Below are 23,144 nucleotides of genomic sequence, written 5' to 3'. Positions count from 1 at the left end.
CACGTAATCGCACGTCATATATTTATTTATTTGAAACGTTATAAAATGATAATACAGCAATACACACGCGTAATATTATTTCAAATTTTCAATTAATAAATCTAAATCTATAATTATCTTGTAACTTTATAAATTGTTAATAAAACGTTGAACATAAACTGTTGTAAAAGTTGGAATCGAGGAAAGTTTATAATTTCTTAATGAAGGTTCAATAAATGCAGGAAAAACTAATAAATTTATAATTAATAATAAACCCCATTTTAAAAAATCTTTTAACTGTTGTAATCTCATTCTTCTTTTCATAACCAAATATAGCTTCCCATAATATAAATATTACACCATGAATCATAAAGAAAAATGTTTGTTCACCTGCCCAAATATTATAATTTCCAATAATAATATATTCATGTAATAAAGAACTAATAGCAAAAGCACCCAATACTCCCATCATATTTGCAATTTTTCTTGGAACAAATGTAGTTAATAAATTCCTAACTGGTAAAAGGCAAGTTCCTTAAAAGTTTCATTAAGGAATAATTGCCATATATATATATATATATCCAACGAGTAGACCAAAAATCACGAGGACTTGATGCCATCCATGGTTGATTAAATAAAGATTTTGTATTGAATATAAAAGTCATCATCCATTCTTTTAAAGAAACATATTCTGTAAGGGTGAGAAGACCATGTTGAATTAAAATGGGCTTGTATTGATTTTTTTCTGAAGTGGAATGAAAAATAAACGAAAGATGATTGCAATAATGAAAACAAAGACATAATATTTTATTGAAGTCATAAATACACGTTTGCAAAAAAATGCGTAAAATTGAAGGTATTGTAATAGGAATAATTCTTTTTGTAAAAAATTTTAATAAACGAACTTGATAAACTTTTTCCGGAATTTCTATTGCCCATTTGGTTGAAATTATGTAAGTAGAAGATGTAAATTCCAATATTAACCATTTCGCGATGATGATTATGAAGCATTTGAATAATTTTTTGTTAATTTGTGAGGCTGTGGGTGATTTAATACTTAAGGATTTCTCTTTTTCATTTGAATTTTCCAAATTTGGAGGAATTATATGAGAATCAACCGCTAATTAAATAATGACCAAAGGTACGATTTAAATTCTTTTAAATTCTTTGGATTTTTGTATGTCCTATGAAATTTTAAGAATAAGAACATTTTATTCCATAATTTGAAGCAATAATTACAGATTTATTGTGAAGTGGAAGTTTATTCCCACAATAAATTAATGGAATTGATACAAATAAAAGTGCAAGAGATAATAATACGTAAAAACGTTTCTTTGTTCGAATTGGTTAAAATGTAAGTGATATGAATAATAACATTGGAGTAAAAAATATTGAAGAATAAACTGAATTGAGTAGTTCAGGGGGGAATTTTTGCCATATTGATAAAGGTGAATTGACGATAAAATTTAATGTACGAGCAATAGTTATCGATAATGATACATAAACCAGATTTGATTTTGCGAAAATTTTAAATTGAGAAGTTGATGACATTTTGGGTGTAGTGTCTACGTGTGTAGTCTATAACTTAATGAAGTGTTGAAATATGCCGATATGCTCTATGATGTTCTGTATGTTATATTTACGAAAAAAATGACAAAAATGCAAAATATCTATAAAGATAATGTGTATATTGAGAATTTAAAATTTTATATAAATCTATTTTTTTAATCGCTTGTTGAAAAATTTTTTTTTGAATTTCATCGTTCTATATATACTTATTTTCTCGGAGTATTAAAAATATGATGTGGACCAAAAATTACGAGAGTTCCTATTTGATTTGATTGTGTTCGATGACGTGTGTACATGTACCTTGATTGATCACTATAAATAGCCAGACATTATTATTGGCGTGAACAAACATTACCCAGTAGATCTTCACTATTGCTTCCCATTATAGGTAAATCAGCCATAGTGATCTACATTATTTAAAATTACTAATTTTAACCTGTAACCGGTTTTCTATTGACTCTACATTTACCATATATATTCCGATGAAACATTTAATGGTCATACATCGGAGTTTTATATAAAATGTACTTCATTATTTATTAGTATCATTATTATTATTTTTTTTGTTTATTCAAAAAAAAAAAAATGTCCAAACTTAATAAAGATATTCTTTTTTTGTTATTTGAAGAATTACAAGATAATTCAAAATTCCTCTTTTCATGCCTAATGGTTAATAGAAAATGGTGTGAAACCGTTATTCCAATCTTATGGAGGAATCCTTGGCGCTATTCTATTAATTATAAAAAAATTTCTTTATACTCCATTATTATTTCTTATTTATCCAATGATATTAAAGAATTCTTAACAAAGAAAGGGATTCTAATTTTAAACCAATCACTTACATTTGATTATTTGTCTTTCTGTAGAAATATCGATATAAAAGTTATAGATGATATAATTTCCATTGGATCATCATTAGTATATAATCGATTTCTTTTACAAGAGGAAATTTACAGTTTATTGATAAAGAAATGTCCAGAGATAAAGTACTTAAATATATGTGGTACCTATGAGATAGTATATCCTCCAGAAGCAAAGGTTCGTCTTGAATCACTTTGTGAATTAACATGCGACACATTGATTGATACTAGGTACTTTTACAGATTAGCGCAAATTTGTCAACAAATACAAAGAATTATCATTATTAATAAAAACTTAGTAAAAGTTAATCATGGAACTACTAAGTTAATCGAATTTCAAAAAAATTTAAAATATTTTAAATGGGTAGATGAATTTAAAGAAGATTATTATTGGGAATTATTGGAAGATCCTTATACAGAAATTTTTAACGTATTAAAAAAACATACAAATACTCTTAATCATTTTGATATAAACCTTCATTATGAGTATTCCATTACTGATTATTACGATATTTACGATGATTTTGATTATACATTTTTACAATATGCACTCCTAGAATTTCATAATTTAAAAATATTAGAAATTAATTCTCCTATATTTCTAAATAATGATAACTTCAATAAAAAATTGGAAATGGTGGCTTATCGTAACCTTGAGATCCTAAAGATAGATTTTATAGATATTTATCAAGTTAATTGCATGGTTAAAAATAGCTTATGTCTTAGAGAATTAAGGATCAATGAATTTCACTGGAATGATGATGATGATAATTTTTATAATGACTCTCTTAATTTTATTCGTACAATTTGTGAAAATTGTTATTTAATTGAATATTTAACAATTCCTGTATTTCCATCATCGGAGAATCACTTTATTGAATTTGAAAAATTACTTAAAAAATGTCAAAAATTACGATCATTAAATTTTAAAGAAGCATATTATGAAGCAGGGAGAGACTTAGAATTTGAAGATTACTTGTTAAATGTGTTAATTAGGGAAGCATCAGCAAATCTAAGAGAAATTAGAATTCCTTATGACATTATGTTATCTTTAAAAACTTTAGAAACATTCCTTGAAAAGTGGAAAGGACGACCTGCAGTTTCCTTATATTTTAATAACACTTATTTTTATCAAAAAGATAATTCATATATGAAACTGTTTGATAAATATAAAATTGAAAAAGTTATTAAAGATATAAACGTTTAGATAATTCAATTACATACTGAAATTATGAAGTATAAAATATAGAAATATCAATTATATATTCATGTATTGTGAATTATAAGAGAAGTAAAGTATAATAAAAGATTTTTATCTATAACCGAATAAATCTCAGTTTCTTAATTTTTTTTAAACACAAATACTTCCTAATATGGATAATATATTTTTAATTTCTTATTTATATTATAAATTTTAAATTTTAATTACTGATTAACAATTAAATTCTCCCTATAAAAATATTGTTCAAACACTGTTTTTTTTGTTCAGAAAATCGACCACCAAAACTTCCATAAAAAAGGCTATTACTGATTTCTGATCATTGATCAACCTATGTGAAATACTAAATAATGGCATGAATTAATTAAGTTTATATATGAAAACAATATCAAAAGGAAGAGCTATGAATTATTCTAGCTTAGGAGCGTTTGTTGAACATGTTAAAATATCAAAATCAAATCCTAATAAGTTAAAGAGATTGGTTATATTAGAAATTGGTTTTCATCGAATTATGGAGATCTGTTGATGAAATAACAATGGATACTAGTTGGTATAATTTAATGTTCTGGGCGAAACTGAAACCTATTTGCAGGCGAAACCGCCGAAACTTGATGAAACTAGTTTCGCCATTGGTTGAAAATCCGAAACTGCCGAAACCTCCAAAATGTGACGAAACTTCCATAACTTTCATAACCTCCGAAACCTAAAAAAGGAAAATGATCGTCCTATCTAACATGCAGAAACTGCAGAAACTGCAGCTTTAAATTTTGATGCAGACTCGCAAACTAGAATATCAAGAGTTTTTACCAGATGATGATTTACTACAACGTGAAGAAAATAAAAAAACGAAAAATTTAGGTGGTAGGCCTAAGTCACTTGTATGGGGAACTTACGCTAAACAGGGTGAACAAGTATCAGACGGTCACTATGAGGCCACTTGCATGCAAAGAATTGTCATATTATGGTATAGGAAAAACAAATGAGGAAATTCGTAATATTTTGGTTTGAATCCAGGTGACGATCTTATTGAAGTTATTGATGTTGATTATGAAAGTGATGATATAGAAGCAAGAATATTTGATGAGGAGGATGATTTTATAATTAGCAGAGAGTTAAATTTGGACGCAAATGCATTTATAAAAGATTTGGACGAAATTATTGAAGATTGCGACAATATAGATATGGAGGAGGAAAATATACAAGATATAGTTATATCAGAAAATGAAAGTAGTATAGAATGGGACCCTGATATAGAAGCTGATAAAATAATTGATGATATGTAAAGTTTGTTTGCTAATAATAATAAAGAATTCAATAAACAAACAATAAATTTTAAACTTCAATTTACTTTATTTTTTATTTTACATTTAATCACAATAAATAAGTTTCGGAAATTCCAGATATAAGTAATTTAAAAATAAATGTTTCGGAAATTACGGAGGTTTGGGCATGTTACGGAAGTTTGGGCATAGTTTCGGAAGTTTACCCTACAAGACGAAATGTTTTGCCAATCGTAAAATGGTTTAGCCCGGAACATTAGTATAATTAATACATAAATAAATGCAGAATATAATTTAATAATATTTATAATATAACATATATATTAATAAGTCTATTAACAAGTATGATATTTAATATTATTATTGTAATTAATATAAAAGGATAATTGTCATATATTACAAAATTATTATTTTTTTACATTTCATTGTAATATGGTATTTTAATATATATTAAATTATTATAATAGAATTATATTGTCAATTATTACAAAATATACATTACAGGATTATTATATGGTAATCAAAAAAATAGGCACTGATAGCTAAGTATTTATTTTTATTTTAATATTTTTATTTTTATATTGATCAATTATTTCTAGTGCTAACAATATTTATTTTTATTTTAATATTTTTATTTTTATTTAAAAGGAAAGGAATAAAGAAAGGGTATCTTATATATATAATAAAAGACTAATTGTAAAAAGTATGACTTAAACTGACACACCAATATATATGAATAATTACATTTAATTAGTAATTGTAAGAGTGATACGTTAATGCAAATATCACATTGATATGAATAATCTTAAATCAAATCAAAAGTCTGTTTATTATTTAGTCATGATATTTCAGTTCAAAGTAATTTATTGACTGTGAACTCAACTATGAATAAATAATATGCATAATAAGTCATAATGATAATCATGCAGAAAGTTCTAGAATATTTAAATTTATTTTATTTTATTTTATTTTTAGAAGAGTAGTTATCAGTATCTATAACATTAACAGTATACATAAAGGAATACAGGGACTATTCAGGTTATTAGAATTGCGAATCTAATCCCACAAAGTAGACTAAGCAGTTATGCAAGACCTTCCTGTAAAAAAAGTCAATCCGTTTTTTATATTCCATCTTTTTTTCTGTAAAAGACTCATATTTCCGGAATTAATAACTTTATATCGCGGAATTTATCGAATTATTGGCATTTTCCGTGAATGGATCTGTGAAAGGCTCATTTTTACAGAGTTTTTACAGAAATAACAGATAAAATTTTTTATAGGGCCTCACTCTTCGAACTAAACTATACTGGTAGGAAATAGAATATTCAAACTACTATTATGATTTTTAATTTAATTAAAAAATTTTGTCATTTAAATTTGAAGATACAATATATCCCAGAAAATTTTTAGCAAAATAAATGCTTATTAGGGTAATCTTACATGATTAACCAATATTGCACATATTCGGTATGACGGTAGTATGTCACATCTTTCTGACAATAAATGGTGTAACGTTGGATCAATTAAATTAAAACTTACTATGTAAAGTATCATATAAAAGTTTATTTTCCAAATTCTGTGAGACAGTTGTTTCTTCATATGATACCTCCCTTTTCAAAAATAATAATAATAATAATAATTCAAGCCTTTTAGCTTCTTTAAATATTTCTCAACAAAAAAAAATAATTTTCTTTAGTATTTTCAAAAAAGCGTTATTCTTTGTGCTCTTGTGTATTGGTATTTGTCTAATCTTTCATTATTGCACAAAGACTAATAATGGATGGTTTATCGAATTTTTAAAATTATAGAAAATTTTAATGGTATCTATTTCTAAAAATCCAAATGAATCTAAAATACCCGGTATTCAATTCATAACTAGCATAAATTAAACCATTTCAAAAAATCTCTAATAATAAACTCTATATGATTACTTTACATATGTTTTGATTAATGGTACACCCCAACGTAATGTACTGGATACGAGCAAAATTATTGCAATCACTGATGGCAGGAGTAATATAAATACATCATCTATTTTTTAATTTTTAATTTTTATTATTCTATTATCAGAAGAAGATAATATTTTTTCAAGTGGACCCCAATAAGCAGGTTTGCCAACAAATCATAAAAATAGAATCATGTGCAATTTTTAGTTACAAGAGGTTAAAAGATTTGACGCTTCTAATGAGAGCTTTACAATTAGGATAAATTTTGGAATTCCTTTTTCATAGGGCTATGGACGACTGAGAGTCTGGATATCCTTAGAAATTAATATATATAGTCAATTTTTTACATCTTCAATAAAGATTGAGATTGTATGGGTTAGAACCAAGTTTGCTAGCCTATGAAATATTCGCAAATGTTCAATTTCTAATAAATTTCTAATAACTGTTATAACCTCTAACTATAAATAATAAAAACACTAAGGGTGTAACAGATGTGATGATTTTTATATGGTCATGTGACCAGTACTTTTTTGGGGTAATGCTTGTAAATCTAATTGGGCTAATTGGACGATAACATCATAATCTTATGGGATACTTACCCAAATTTTTTTGGTGGTTACGCTATCATTTAAGGCACAAGTGACCATGATAACAAACCAGGGGTTGGAAAAAGCAACCGGTTAAAAACTGGTTAATCAGAGTATTTTACCGGACAAATAACCATTTATAATTCGCAAATTGAACTATTACTTTTGTTCATAATTTGTTCCTATATTGAGTCTCTAAAATATCAGTTTTGCTTAAATTTCTATTTGAACCAAATTTCTTTATTGATGTAACAAATGTACAGTAAACTAAAACACTATAGGTTAAATTATGGTAACGTGTAATTGATAAAATTTATCTGTTAAATTACCATTAAGTAAATACGGAACAAATAATATCATTCATCATTCATTTTTATTTGAAAAGCAGTTGACAATTAAAAGCTATCATATAAATAATGATAAAGAATAAAATTTATGTAAATACAAATACTAAACATAATTAACGGAACTCTTTCCACCGATCTTTCAGACCAAAATTTTAACGTAAGAAATATATCAAATTTTTTATATAAAAACTGCTAAACTATATACAAAAATGTCAGAAAATATAGTTTCTACAACGGCGGAGGAAGTAACAAAGATCATGAAGGAGTGTTATAAGGGTTTTTACAAGTTAAACGAGACTTTACTACACAAAATTTATAGGGCTGACACGCCACAGGAATTTTATAAGGTTTTAACAGAAGCGACACAAAATACGGATAAAATACACTTCATAAATTTGTTAACTTACAGTGAGAGGATTAACGCACTGAGACCGACTGGGTAGTATTACACAAAATCTTGCTCACATGATTTCCGATGATATATGACGATCTGATATGAATACAGTACATTTGTGTGCATGTCAATTTCTGATATTACGTGTCGATTTATATCGATATATTACTGTTGATTTGCGTACAATAGATTAACCTAATAAAAGATATTGATTTTATTTTATTATATTTATATAAGTAGTATTATTACATTTATTCATATTATTATTGTTTATATTATTTATTTTCTTTATTTGTATTGTTTATATGTATAAGATTTTATTAGAAGTTATTGTAGGGAAATTAGCTCAATAGTAATTAACCGTCCAAAATTATCATTTGTACTTTATTAAAGTGGCTTACAATCGTATTGATATATTACGATATATCACGATGAAACCTTGACAATAGAAAATTAATAACCCATCAATAGACATCTAAGACATCTATAGATTAGATTTTGCCTTGATGACAGAAAAAAGAGATGACAGTTAGATAAAAATCAGATATAAATATACCTTCTGCCAACTCTTTGATAGAATAGTTACCCTCATAGTTATTTTTCCGTAGTTGTCTTGTAGCTAAATATCTTTAAGATGTATTTCCTATTCCTTCTTATCACTTTTATCACTTGTTGTAAAGACCCGAAATTTACATCTATTAATAAAATCATTTTACATTTGGTCAATATTACACGTTGTTTCTAACAGCCATATAACATTTGTTATTATAACCACTGCGTATTATTATTTATCATAATTTGTAGTTGTTTACCTTGACGATTCTTAACGAACAATACCGGAATACCAGGATAGGTAGTATTGAGTAAGAATCCCGTTGGTAATCGAGTGTTTATACGATATAATATCGCTAGTTATCCGACTCTTATTTACCGTCATAACCGGTAACGGTAGCACATTTTATGGCGCAGTATAGTGGGCCACAAACTTAGAAAAGTTTTTAGCGATTTTCTCAAGAAGCTCAACAATTCCTCCCTTCCGCGCAGCAATGAGCAGACATCACGTTAATGGGAAGAAAAGAAGCTTGAATTAGAAAAAGAGGTGGCAGAACAAACAAAATAAATTTTACTGCGCCATTCGGAAAAAATATACGAAATAATGATCTCATAAATTATTGCGAGGCCAAGCCACAACAAATATAGATTTTTTTTACATTTTATTGTGCTTTATCTTAACAATTATCTTAAAAAACAATTGTTATCTTTAATTATTAAGATTCTTCCCCATCTCCTGCCATATACAATGGTGCAGATGAATTTTGCTCAAACATTTTCAAATTCTCAAGGGTATGCATTAGTAAAAAAGAGAACTCATATATAAGGATCGTCATGATGAACTGAAAAACATTACCTTCGTTGTGATCGAGGTGGTGTTTACAATAACTCTTTTGGTCTCACTGAATAAACACGTAAAAGACAAAGGCACAAGATTAATTGACTGTCCTTTTTAATTCAACCAGGAGAGTTGTCAACTAAATAGAAATTAAAGTGAATAATATTCTGTCTTTTTAAAGAATAATGATGCATCCACTTATAAAAATGTAACTACTTACAAAATAAAAATTAATGTTTGATTCCATTAATATAAATTTCATAAGAGTAATTATTTATTTGCATTATTTTTAAATTTTCATTTTGCTAAAATATTTTTTTTCCGAATGGCGCAGTAAAATTTAAATGTCCAATCACATGACGACTTTATTGCGTCATATATTGAAAAATATACAAGGTTACGATGTTGGTGAACATCGTTGGGCATATAGAACTGAACCAATGCATCCTTTTTTTACGGTCTTATATTACTAACGATTTTGTGGGAATTTTTAGAAATCATTTTAACAAAACAAAGACTATATTAAATTTCCTTCTTCCTTTTGTACATGGTGTTAGTACAAAATTAATTAAAAACCTTTGGAAAATTCGCAATGAAAAATGGAAAACTCGACGTTCCGATCTAGGTCTATCGAAAAAAAGTTTCGCGAATTATCCTAAAAATTTTACCGACCAAAGAAGAAATCAAGAAGTTATTTTGAACAACAATACTAGAACTAATACGAACAACCCATCATGATCAAAAATATGTCATCCCCTATAATGATTTTAGGAATTTCAGATTACATAATGATTTCCTAATTTTTTACATACTAGCGGACCCTTTTATGACCATTTAGAGTCAAATGAAACTGTCACATCCAATTCTCCTATTTGTATAGATGATTGTTTTATTTACAATGTGTATTATCCTACATCTTCTAAATTTTTACTATAGATATATATAATTTAATTAATTTAGTTCAATTTATTTTTCTTTCTTTTTATTCCAGGTGCTCACTGTTCCTTATCGGTAGTGGTAGGAACTGGACTGGTTCTTCATTTAATTAGAAGTAAGGGTTTGCCCTGGCTATGGCCTTGACGGATGACAGGTTCTATGTTAAATTAGCAACTTTCTTTGATCGTTCATATCTTTTTATGTACCTTGCCAACTTCACATAAAATAAATAAAATAAATAAACGATATTGGTGAACAAATTTGTATTACGATCCCTGCTAAAAAACAATGTAACCAACTGAATGGGTCAATCAGAATATTAATAATATAAAATAACCTTGTATTTTGTACTTGATTATATAAACGAGATAAATGTTACACAATTATAAAATAGTAACACAGATATAGCTTTCATTTGATCTTCACTTTTACTTCCAATTATAGGCGGATCAGTAATTAACGTCACCGAATTACTGATTGATCTACATTATTTAAACTTCCAATTTTAAACTGTATAACCACATTTATTACCATATATATTCCGATGAAACATTTAATGGTCACACATCGGAGTTTTATATAAAACGTACTTCATTATTTATTATTTTCATTTTATTTATTCAAAAAAAAAAATGTCCAAACTTAATAAAGATATACTTTTCTTGATATTTGAGGAATTACAAAATAATTCAAAATTCCTCTTTTCATGCCTAATGGTTAATAGAATATGGTGTGAAACCGTGATTCCAATCTTATGGAGGAATCCTTGGCGCTATTCTATTAATTATAAAAAAATTTCCTTATACTCCATTATTACTTCTTATTTATTCGATGATATTAAAGAATTATTAACAAAGAGAGGGATTCTAATTTTAGGCCAATCACTTGCATTTGATTATTTGTCTTTCTGTAAGAATATCAATATAAAAGTTATAGATGATATAATTTCCATTGGATCATCATTAGAATATAATCGATTTCTTTTACAAGAGGAAATTTACAGTTTATTGGTAAAGAAATGTCCAGAAATAAAGTACTTAAATATATGTGGTACCTATGAGATAGTATATCATCCAGAAGCAAAGGTTCGTCTTGAATCACTTTGTGAATTAACATGTGATACATTGATTGATTCTAGGTACTTTTACAGATTAGCGAATATTTGTCAACAAATGCAAAGAATAATCGTTATTAATAAAAACTTAGTAAAAGTTAATCAGGGAACTATTAAGTTAATCGAATTTCAAAAAAATTTAAAATATTTTAAATGGGTAGATGAGTTTGATGATGATTATTATTATTATTGGGAACGATTGGAAGATCCTTATACAGAAATTTTTAGCATATTAAAAAAACATGCAAATACTCTTAATCATTTTAATATAAACCTTCGTTATAATTATTACGATCATTCGGATTTTTACGATATTTACAATGAATTTAATTATACATTTCTACAAAATTCACTTCTAGAAATTCATAATTTAAAAATATTAGAAATTGATTCTCCTATATTTTTAAATAATGATGATTTCAATAAAAAGTTGGAAATGGTGGCTTATCGTAACCTTGAGATCCTAGAGATAGATTTTATAGATTGTTATCAAATTAATTGCATGGTTAAAAATAGCTTATGTCTTAGAGAATTAAGGATTAATGATTTTCACTGGAATTATGATAATTTTTATAATGACTCTCTTAATTTTATTCGTACAATTTGCGAATATTGTCTTTTAATTGAATATTTAACAATTCCTGCATTTCCATCATTGGAGAAACACTTTATTGAATTTGAAAAATTACTTAAAAAATGTCAAAAATTACAATCATTAAATTTTAAAGAAACATATTATGAAGCAGGGGGAGAGTTAGAATTTGGAGATAACTTGTTAAATGTGTTAATTAGGGAAGCATCAACAAATCTAAAAGAAATTAGAATTTCTTATGGCATTAAGTTTTCTTTAAAAACTTTAGAAACATTCCTTGAAAAGTGGAAAGGACGACCTGCAGTTTCCATGTTTTTAGAAGAGACTTTTTTTTATCGAAAAAATAATTCATATATGAAACTGTTTGATAAATATAAAATTGAAGGAGTAATTAAAAAAATAAACGTGTAGATTATTCTTGATAACCACGATATGGAATTTAGAAACATTAATATACTTATGTATTATGATTTATGAATTATATGATTTATGAATTATGAGCGAGAGCAGTTAATAAAGATTTAAAATAATTGATATCTTAGTTTCTAATTTTTGTAAAACATGAATACTTTTATCTAATAAAATAATATATTTTTAATATCTAACTTACATCATTTTTTTTTTGTTACTCAATAATTCCCGGAAATTAATTTATTTTAGTTTCACATCTCTTTTTTTAAAAAAATTTTTTTTTTCTTTATTATAATTTTAAATTTCTATTTCTCTTAGTAACCACTGTTCAACAATGAAATTTTTCGAGTATAATAAAATTAATTTAAAGTTCTGCATCATCCTCAGAAAACATCTAGTACCTTAAACATAATTATTATATTATCCTTTATAATCTCTTTAGATACAATAATTAATTTAAATATGATGTTAAATAGCAAATAAAATATGAAAGAATTTAGCAATTAAAATGATTTTGCGGTAATTATTAATTATTAATTCATCATTCGTGATCCGTCTCCGTACCAATGAACTACTAATACGTTTTGGGAAATTATTTTTGCAAATTAATAACCTCTTAAATGGTTTTTGAGCTAATTTGCCACGAATTTTTTTTTTCCGAAGTATATTTGAATTATAAACTTGCGTCATATATTGAAAAATATACTTTCTATTTAAGGTTACGATGTTATACAAATTGGTGAACAAATTTGTATTACAATCCCGGCTGAAAAATATGTAACCAATGGGCCAATCAAAATACTAATAAGATTGTCGACCAATCAAAAAAGGAAGAAATTCAGTATATATAAAATAACCTTATATTTTTGTTTTTTTTTAAACGAGATGTTACACAATTATAGATTTCATTTTACTTGGCGGATCAGCAATTAACGTCAACCGAATTACAGATTGATCTACATTATTTAAACTTCCAATTTTAAACTGTGTAACTGTTTTTTTAACCCCCACATTTATTACCATATATATTCCGATGAAACATTTAATGGTCACACATCGGAGTTTTATATAAAACGTACTTCATTATTTATTATTTTTATTTTGTTTCATTTTATTTATTCAAAAAAAAATATGTCCAAACTTAATAAAGATATACTTTTCTTGATAATTGAGGAATTACAAAATAATTCAAAATATCTCTTTTCATGCCTAATGGTTAATAGAATATGGTGTGAAACCGTGATTCCAATCTTATGGAGGAATCCTTGGCGCTATTCTATTAATTATAAAAAAATTTCTTTATACTTCATTATTACTTCTTATTTATTCGATGATATTAAAGAATTATTAACAAAGAGAGGGATTCTAATTTTAGGCCAATCACTTGCATTTGATTATTTGTCTTTCTGTAAGAATATCAATATAAAAGTTATAGATGATATAATTTCCATTGGATCATCATTAGAATATAATCGATTTCTTTTACAAGAGGAAATTTACAGTTCATTGGTAAAGAAATTTCCAGAAATAAAGTACTTAAATATATGTGGTACCTATGAGATAGTATATCTTCCAGAAGCAAAGGTTCGTCTTGAATCACTTTGTGAATTAACATGTGACACATTGATTGATTCTAGGTACTTTTACAGATTAGCGCATATTTGTCAACAAATACAAAGAATTATCATTATTAACAAAAACTTAAAAGCTAATCAGGGAACTATTAAGTTAATCGAATTTCAAAAAAATTTAAAATATTTTAAATGGGTAGATGAAATTGAAGTAGAAGATGGCATTTATTATTGGGATGTATTAGAAGACCCATACACAGAAATTTTTAACATATTAAAAAAACATGCAAATACTCTTAATCATTTTGATATAAACCTTCGTTATGAGTATAACGATTACTATTTGGATTTTTACGATATTTACAATGAATATAATTATACATTTCTACAATATGCACTTCTAGAACTTCATAATTTAAAAATATTAGAAATTGATTCTCCTATATTTTTAAATGATGATGATTTCAATAAAAAGTTGGAAATGGTGGCTTATCGTAACCTTGAGATCCTAGAGATAGATTTTATAGATATTTATCAAATCAATTGCATGGTTAAAAATAGCTTATGTCTTAGAGAATTAAGGATTAATGATTTTCACTGGAATGATGATAATTTTTATAATGACTCTCTTAATTTTATTCGTACAATTTGTAAAAATTGTCTTTTAATTGAATATTTAACAATTCCTGCATTTCCATCATTGGAGGAACACTTTATTGAATTTGAAAAATTACTTAAAAAATGTCAAAAATTACGATCATTAAATTTTAAAGAAATATATTATGAAGCAGAGAAAGAGTTAGAATTTGGAGATAACTTGTTAAATGTGTTAATTAGGGAAGCATCAGCAAATCTAAGAGAAATTAGAATTACTTATGGCATTAAGTTTTCTTTAAAAACTTTAGAAACATTCCTTGAAAAGTGGAAAGGACGACCTGCAGTTTCCTTATATTTTGATAACACCTATTTTTATCGAAAAGATAATTCATTTAAGAAACTGTTCGATAAATATAAAATTGAAAAAGTTATTAAATATATAAACGTGTAAATAATTCAATTACATACTGAAATTATTTATGACTACAAATTTTATTTACGGTATAACTGAAAATTAGAAATAGTAATTATATATTCATATATTATGAATTATAAGAGCAATATAATAAAAGATTTTTATCTATAACCGTAGTTTCTGATTTTTTTTTTAAACACAAATACTTCCACCTAACATGGATAATATATTTTTAATTTCTTATTTATATTATAAATTTAAATTTCTATATCTTTTAATTACTACTGATTAACAATTAAATTCTTTCAGAGTATGATATAAATTAATTTAAGATTTTCATCTTGCGCTTTATTTATTTAATTTATCTTGAACTTTGAATTTGATGTTGGTTCAGAAACATCTACTTTTAGCACGATTATTTTAATAAAATTTATTAATTTACTTAATATTACATTAAAGTTTGTAAATTTTTATATTTAATCACTTTAGATGTAATAATATGTTTGTTTGCATAAATATGTAATGAATTAGTTAAAGATCAATATATACAATTCTTCGGTATGATGATGAGTATAATAATGTGCTACTTTGGGTGCTCCAGCTTTAGCTAAAAAACCAAAACGTCACAAAATAATCAAAATAATGAAAGAAATAGACCGGTTGAATTATTTTTATTTTTGGGTGACCTATGTAAAACTCTAAGACCAAAATTTCCAGTCGATTATAAAAAGGCTAGTATTACTGATTGTCTTAAAGAAATTGAAAAGGTATTAATTAAATTATTGATACTGTATTTCAAATAATATATTTTATATATTTTTATTAATCTTATTTGAATGAAATTTTAAGGTCATTAAAGATACAATCGTAATCTCTGGAGTATTAATTTCTTTGAAAATGTTTTATTAGTTCTTACCGTTCCTGCAGAATATTCTGAAAAAGATAATGCTATTATGAGAGAATGAGCATATAATGCAAATCTCATCAATAAATATTCGATTTATCTCGACACGTAAGTAACAAGAGAAGAACTTGAATCTCTAGTTTTAATTAATGGATGAACTAATTTTTGTTTACAGCGGAAGCTGCAGCAGTTTATTGCGTAATTTATCAAGCATAGGAAGTAAGTTATTATAATGAACGTTAATTAAAAGGAATTATTCTATTGATTTGATTGATTTTTAAATATTTAGCGACTTTTGTGGTTGTTAACTGTGGTGGCGGTACTTTAGATTTAACTACTCGCAAGTTAGTTGGAAATAATCCATTACAATTAAGTGAGGTTACTGAACGTAGTGGAGACTTCTGTGGAAGTGCATTTGTAGATAAAGAATTTATCGCTTTTACATAGATGTTGTGCCATGGATCTATTAGTTAAAAATAATTATGATGAAATGAAATAAATGATGAATTTCAATGTCTGGTTCAAATTCCGTAAAAACTAAAAGAACCTTTCACAGGAGATAATAGAGAATTTAATTATGAACTAGATGTTAGAAATATTTCTCCAAGTTTATTGCAATATGTTAGTGAATCAGGCAGAGAATGGATGGGAGAATGGGTGATTAAGATTAACTATAACGGCATAAAATCTATGTTTGATCCAGTAATTGATAGAATCATTAATTTGATACGTATCCCAACAAATAAACAAGAACGCCGTACGTTGTTCAGCAATGTTTTTAGTCGGAGGTTTTAGTGAAATATTTGCAAAAAAAGAATTAAATATTTTAGTCATAAAATACGAGTTATTTCATTTCTGATCTGCAATTGCACGTGAAGCTGTAATTTATGGATTATCTATTATTGTATTGTTTGTTTCTTCGAGGGTTCTTAAACATACTTATATTAAAATATTTAACCTTATTATATACTGTATATAGTTAGTTGTCTTCAAATGGATATTTCATTTATAAATACCATATAAGCTAGATTGATAAAAAATTGTAATGATTAATCGTACTGGAAAATATGGTGATACATGACCGTCATAATTGAGTATATTAATTTGTTGTAAATGTTCACTAAAGAATCGAAATTATCTTATTCATATTGGTGAATCCCAGTACACTCTTTCAGATGAACTGAAAAAATTTACGAGAACAGGTGATCTTTTTTCTTGTTGTACCAGCAGGTTTGAAACTGAGGCTATCATGGTCGATATTCATTTCATAGAATCTTATTGTTTTAGAAGATATTTCGGTGGGAAGAAACCATACTGTTCGTGCGTGTTAAGCGATTTATGATTGAATCGACGGACGTATATTTTGAATCTCATCAGTGAGTAGTTTTTTTGTTATTTCTTTTACGAAACGTTCACTAACGTTTCATTTTCTTGTTTTTTTTTAGACTCATTTTATTTTATTTATTTAATTTTTTGTTTGTAGGGCACCGCTTCGAAGGTTGATAGTTGCATGAAAATAACGAATAATTTGATCCATTGATTATTTTGATTAGCAATGACATTATGACAGCACCACAAACCCTACTAAAGTCCTAAGCAAGGTTTCGTTTCAAAAACTTATTTTTATTCATATATTTTTTTCATTTTATAGAAATCTAGCTCTGAGATGGGCGGAGATTCTAAGAAAAAAAATTTTTTTTTTTTAAGAAAGTTTTTTTTTCTTATTTTGTAGGAATCCGGTATCATCAAGGTGATGATTTGCTAAGCCATCCGCACGGTTATTCAAAGGACCATGTCATCATGATCATGAGTTTTGACTTTTAAATATTGTACGGATTTGAAGATTGTTAAATCCCGGAAGATAGACCATAATACATGATTATTAAGTCAAAGGTGTTGGGTATTAAAGGTTCCTTTAAGATCTTATAGATTTAGAACCTGGGTAAGTTTTTGGAAAACTTTCAAAAACACTTTTAAGAAAATGGTGTACTACCATTTTTTTTATTTTGTAGGACTCTTTCTACGACTTGGCTTTAAGTTAGTTTTCGATTCGAGATTTGAAAACTATTTATAAAACGTTTTTTATTAAATTTTTTTTTTGGTTTCTATTATGACGATTTTGATCTAGAATCTAACTGACAATTCAGAAATTTCTTCCAATGTACACGTGCTTTCTGCAGTAAATTTTCTACCACTAAACCTGCCAAAGTGGCAAAACTCCTAAAAGCATACGGAAATAATATGTATTAGAAGAAAAGCAGAAATGAATTGAAAAACAGGTGAGTCATCAAATATCTCAAAAAAACAATTTTATAAAAACTTTTTAACATATCGCTGGAACAATACTGCGCAAAATTTTATGAATTCGGCACGTGAAAATGCTTGAGATACTGCGCCAGATTTTTGCTGTGCCGTTGCATGTGACAAGATTAATTTCACTGCGTCTATTTTACGCGTGATTATGCGAACTTATAATTTTTTTCATTAATTACGTTGATTTATTATATTGTTAAAATTATTATTCAAATAGAAAGTATAAACAAAATAATTTGTGCACATGGCCGAGAGCCCGAGACTCGAATTAAATTATATTTTACATCGGCTTATTAACAATACACGAATATCAAAACATAATAATACGGCAACATGGTGAAGAATATCTAAAAAAAGAAATTAAAAAAAGGTTCGAATAGCAGAATTTTTTAATGGTACTGCGCTATATTATTATAACAATCAAATATTCAACCAAAGTATAATGTATTTCTTATTAAATTTTTGTATTAATTAATTGTCAAGAACTATTATTAGTATTTGGATTAATTTGATATAATTCAAAAAAAAAAAAATTTTATAAGCCTATTCTTTATAAAATTACCAGAAAAAACTTGAAAATCAATTTCCTCTATATAAATTTCTTATTGTTAAATTATTGTGGCTGAGGCTCGATTTTTAAGCAAAAAAGATCATTTAATTTAAATTCGTCTAATAATGATAGACTTTTTATTCCAATATCGATAGGCTTTTTACCAATAAACACCAACCGTGAGAAATCTTGCAAATAATTTTGCAATGTATAAACTATAACTAAATATTATAATCGGATTATATATAATTATTGTATTGGTATTAATAAAATATACTTTTGAAATATTTTGATTATTAAAATACTTAAAAGAATTATTTTTTCTTTATAAAAAATTAATTATAAAATAAAATCAATTTATTAAAGCTTATACTATGTCGGTGTTATTATTGTTATTATTGCTATTATTGCTATATTGTATTATCGTGTTAGTTCAGAACTATATATATTGTCCGAAATTTGTTATATTTCAGTCGATTTCAGTTGTTAAAAATTCTTTCAACATTATCCATAAAAAATTGGACATATTCAGTATTAAAAAAATTCTTTCAGAACAATTCCGGATATAAAAAATTTGGTCATTTTTTAGGTCAAAAGACGCACATATTCCGGATATATTCAGGAATACCCTGATATTTTTTACCATAAGTTATATTGTGGTTCTGCAACACGTTTATGCTCATTCCGTTTTTTGAATGCTTCTGTGTCTGCCAATTTTAATAGTTAATATTAAAATTAATAAAAAAGAAGAAAAACTTTAACATAAATAATTGCTTATTAGTTACCCGCTGAAATAATAGTAAAAATAAAAATCAATAAAAAGTATCTTAATTACATATTTGATTTTATTATATGATATAAAAAATAAAAATTTTTCTATTTGTTGTTTGATAATTTTTTTTATAGAAAATTTTCTCTCTTCTTCTTCAAAGTGTTTACGTAAGAAAATTTCTACAGTAACACGTATTTCAAATTATTTCATGATTACATCGTTTCATATTATTACGATGTAAACCACGTTTTTCTACATTTTGGCATATTAAAAATCCACAATTGAAGTAGCAGAGCCACTTTAAATTAATAATGTGAGAATGCGAGATTTTGATTTTGAGCCGCAATCATCTGTTTTATTAATGAGGGCGAAGTAAAAGAGACGTTACGAGAGTATTTTTGCCACTTTTTTTTACATTGCGCCACAATCGGAACGAACAGTGCCACTTTTAATTAATAATGTGGTAATAAATGTTTTCCTTTTTTTTGTATAAAAAAAAAGTAAATAAAAGTAAAAATAAAAAAATGATTTTTTTAAAAAAAATTCGTGTTCAAAATGGTAATACCAAAATCGTGTGTATAATTCAGCATTGTTGTATGATATAAATTAAATAAATCAAATAATATTATATTACCTTTAATAAAATTTTTAAACTTGTTTTTTTTATTTTATTATAAATGATTAAATTTTTTTAGATTTATTTTTATTCCGATTTATTCCTTAAGATAGGATTGTAAATATTGTACTGATTTTTTATTTAATTTGAAAAAAAAAAAGATATACATAAATTGAATATATAAATTACATATATTCTCTATCTGTTATGATTTGCGCTAAAAGTCGTTATATACGGTCCCTAAATACGAATAATAATTCAAATTGTCTATGAATGATCTAATGCTATTACCAAATATTTTTTTTCTTTAAAAAAAAAATTCCATTTCGTATTTCTTATATATTGTATTTTATAATTTTTAATTTGTTTTGTCTTCGCTAATATTACTTTAATATCTATCTAATTAAGAATTTAACTTACCAATTTTAGTTTGATATCCTAATTATACACTAACATTTTCAGAGTTTGAATGATATTCAATTTAGACGTTTAAGTTCCTCATACTATTAGCAGATCGTGCAACAATCACATGGTTATTTCCATAAAATGAACCTAATAAAAATATGTTTCCCCCTTTTTTTTTTCTTTCTTTTTTTTTAAAGAAATAAAAAAAATGGCTTCAAATTTTCACTTTCGTCTTTCAGAAGACCTTTCCATAATATTAGATGATGCAGATGATTATAATGTCATTATTCAAGTTGGTGAAAACCAAAATACAAAGGAATTTCGTGCACATTCAGTTATTTTACGTGCTCGTTCTCCTTATTTTAAAAGTGCTCTTTCTACAAATTGGATTAAAAAGAAGGATAATATGATTATATTTAACAAACCAAATATTACTCCAACTGTTTTTCATATGATTTTGAAGTGAGGATTATTTATTTATTTTTTTTTTATTTATAAATTTGAAATTTAAATTTATTAATTTATTTTAAATATATGATTTTTAATTAGATATATTTACACTGGTGAACTTGATTTAACTAAACAATCAGGTGAAAATATTCTTGGTTTGATAGTTGCATCTGATGAATTACTTCTTGAAGAATTATTTAAAAATGTTCGAGATTATTTAATAGAAAAACGAACCAAATGGGTTCAAGAAAATTTTGTTCTTGTTCTTAATACTGTGTTTAGACTTGATAATTGCAAGAAATTACAAGATTATTGTCTTGAATCTATTTGCGAAAATCCTTTACCATTTTTTTCTTCAAAAATCTTTCCTTCAATAAATAAGGAAATACTTTTTAACTTGCTTGAAAGAGACGACTTACAAATTAAAGAAGTTATCATTTGGGATTATTTAATTAAATGGGGTATTGAACAAACTTTTGGTCTTGAGAATGAGAATAGTGATAGAGCGAAATGGAATAATAAGGATTATGAAGAATTGAAGAAAACTTTAAATCAATTTATTCCTCTCATTCGATTTACGGAAATTTCTCGTGCGGATTTTTTTGATAAAGTCCGTCCTTATAGAACTATTATTCCTAATCATATTTATGAAGAAATTGAAGAATATTATTATAAAGATGTCTTAACTAAAACCACAATTTTACCACCTAGAACTGGTTATTCATTTGGAATAGGAAAGTTTGAGTCAAATATCATCAAACCAAAACTTGCAAAAATAATAATTAATTGGATTGATAAAAAAGATACCAATTATATTCGTACTAGTAGAAATGATCAATCGTATAAGTTTAAACTTATTTATCGTGGTAGTCATGATGGAATTAGTAATGAGTCATTTAGAAAAAAATGTAATGGACGAGTAAAAAGTTTAGTTTTAATTAAAGTTAAAGATTCAAATAAAGTTTTTGGTGGATATAGTTCTATCGGGTTTTGTTCATTAGGAGATGATTATATTTTTAAAGATGGGTATCGATTTTACAATTCATCAGATAATTTTATTTTCTCATTTGAAGATAGTGAAGATACTCAACATATGAAAATAAGTCGGGTAGTAGATAAATCTCAAGCCATATTGGATAGTGATTATAATGGATTCAATTTTGGTTGGGGTTCATTATCTATGGGAAATGTAATTTTACATGCTAATAATAATAGCAATAATTATGAAAATAATTTAAAGACTGATACAGTTTATATTATTGAAGAAATTGAAAGCTTTAACATATCTTAATATCTTATCAATAATTTTATTATTAATAAATTATGGAGGTAAAAATATCGGTTTCCCCGTAATCCATCAATAACTACTGTATTATTTTACATGTACAGTATATAAATAAACATGTTAATTATTGTAACTCTAGAACGAATTAAGAATTTTATTTAACATACTAATTAACATAATTTGTTACTGTATTGTCATGAATACTATAAACATCTTGCTGGAATAATATTTTAATATATTATCTTTACGATAATTCTTTGATGAATTATGACCGATGCATTGCAATGAAATATGAATCATATTAATGGTTTTACTTTAAATTTGTTTTTAAATTCTCTATGTAAATATAATTCATTGTATAAAAAAGATTTCTTATCTATAATGTATCTTATTAATCATTTTCTTTATGATTTACATTTGATTTAAAAATAACCCTATTAAGAAACTCAAATAAACTAGTTTCTTGTGAATTCAATCTAAATTATATTTACAATAACGATAATCTTACAAAGAGCGAAGAATTTTTCAGAATTTAATCTGTATGTAATTTCATTTGCTCAACAACCTTATTTAATTGCACGATTTCAAATGACAACTTCTTAAAAGAAATGGCTTAAAAGTTTTTAAATTGAAAATTTTATA

The 23,144-nt window shown here is 25.9% G+C and overlaps 5 protein-coding genes across 5 annotated transcripts; all 5 read left to right on the top strand.

Moving 5' to 3' along the window:
* Positions 1–2,133: 2,133 nt before the first annotated feature.
* Positions 2,134–3,615, top strand: OCT59_016829 (uncharacterized protein; the record flags this gene model as incomplete). The annotated part of the gene is made up of 1 exon (XM_066145940.1): positions 2,134–3,615. One exon carries the CDS (start codon positions 2,134–2,136, stop codon positions 3,613–3,615), a length of 1,482 nt encoding a protein of 493 aa, XP_066003676.1.
* A 7,524-nt stretch (positions 3,616–11,139) lies between these two features.
* On the top strand, positions 11,140–12,624 carry OCT59_016828 (uncharacterized protein; the record flags this gene model as incomplete). The annotated part of the gene is made up of 1 exon (XM_066145939.1): positions 11,140–12,624. The coding sequence occupies one exon, from the start codon at positions 11,140–11,142 to the stop codon at positions 12,622–12,624; it is 1,485 nt and encodes a 494-aa protein (XP_066003675.1).
* A 1,131-nt stretch (positions 12,625–13,755) lies between these two features.
* Positions 13,756–15,243, top strand: OCT59_016827 (uncharacterized protein; the record flags this gene model as incomplete). The annotated part of the gene is made up of 1 exon (XM_066145938.1): positions 13,756–15,243. One exon carries the CDS (start codon positions 13,756–13,758, stop codon positions 15,241–15,243), a length of 1,488 nt encoding a protein of 495 aa, XP_066003674.1.
* A 1,017-nt stretch (positions 15,244–16,260) lies between these two features.
* On the top strand, positions 16,261–16,558 carry OCT59_016826 (uncharacterized protein; the record flags this gene model as incomplete). The annotated part of the gene is made up of 2 exons (XM_066145937.1): positions 16,261–16,330; positions 16,401–16,558. 2 exons carry the CDS (start codon positions 16,261–16,263, stop codon positions 16,556–16,558), a joined length of 228 nt encoding a protein of 75 aa, XP_066003673.1.
* Positions 16,559–20,975: 4,417 nt separating this feature from the next.
* Positions 20,976–22,508, top strand: OCT59_016825 (uncharacterized protein; the record flags this gene model as incomplete). Its single annotated transcript, XM_025310837.2, has 2 exons — positions 20,976–21,229; positions 21,317–22,508. 2 exons carry the CDS (start codon positions 20,976–20,978, stop codon positions 22,506–22,508), a joined length of 1,446 nt encoding a protein of 481 aa, XP_025178118.1.
* Between the last annotated feature and the right edge of the window lie 636 nt (positions 22,509–23,144).

This window comes from Rhizophagus irregularis, chromosome 25, assembly GCF_026210795.1.
Source record: "Rhizophagus irregularis chromosome 25, complete sequence".
Taxonomy (NCBI): domain Eukaryota; kingdom Fungi; phylum Glomeromycota; class Glomeromycetes; order Glomerales; family Glomeraceae; genus Rhizophagus; species Rhizophagus irregularis.
This window is presented reverse-complemented; position numbering and strand designations above follow the sequence as displayed.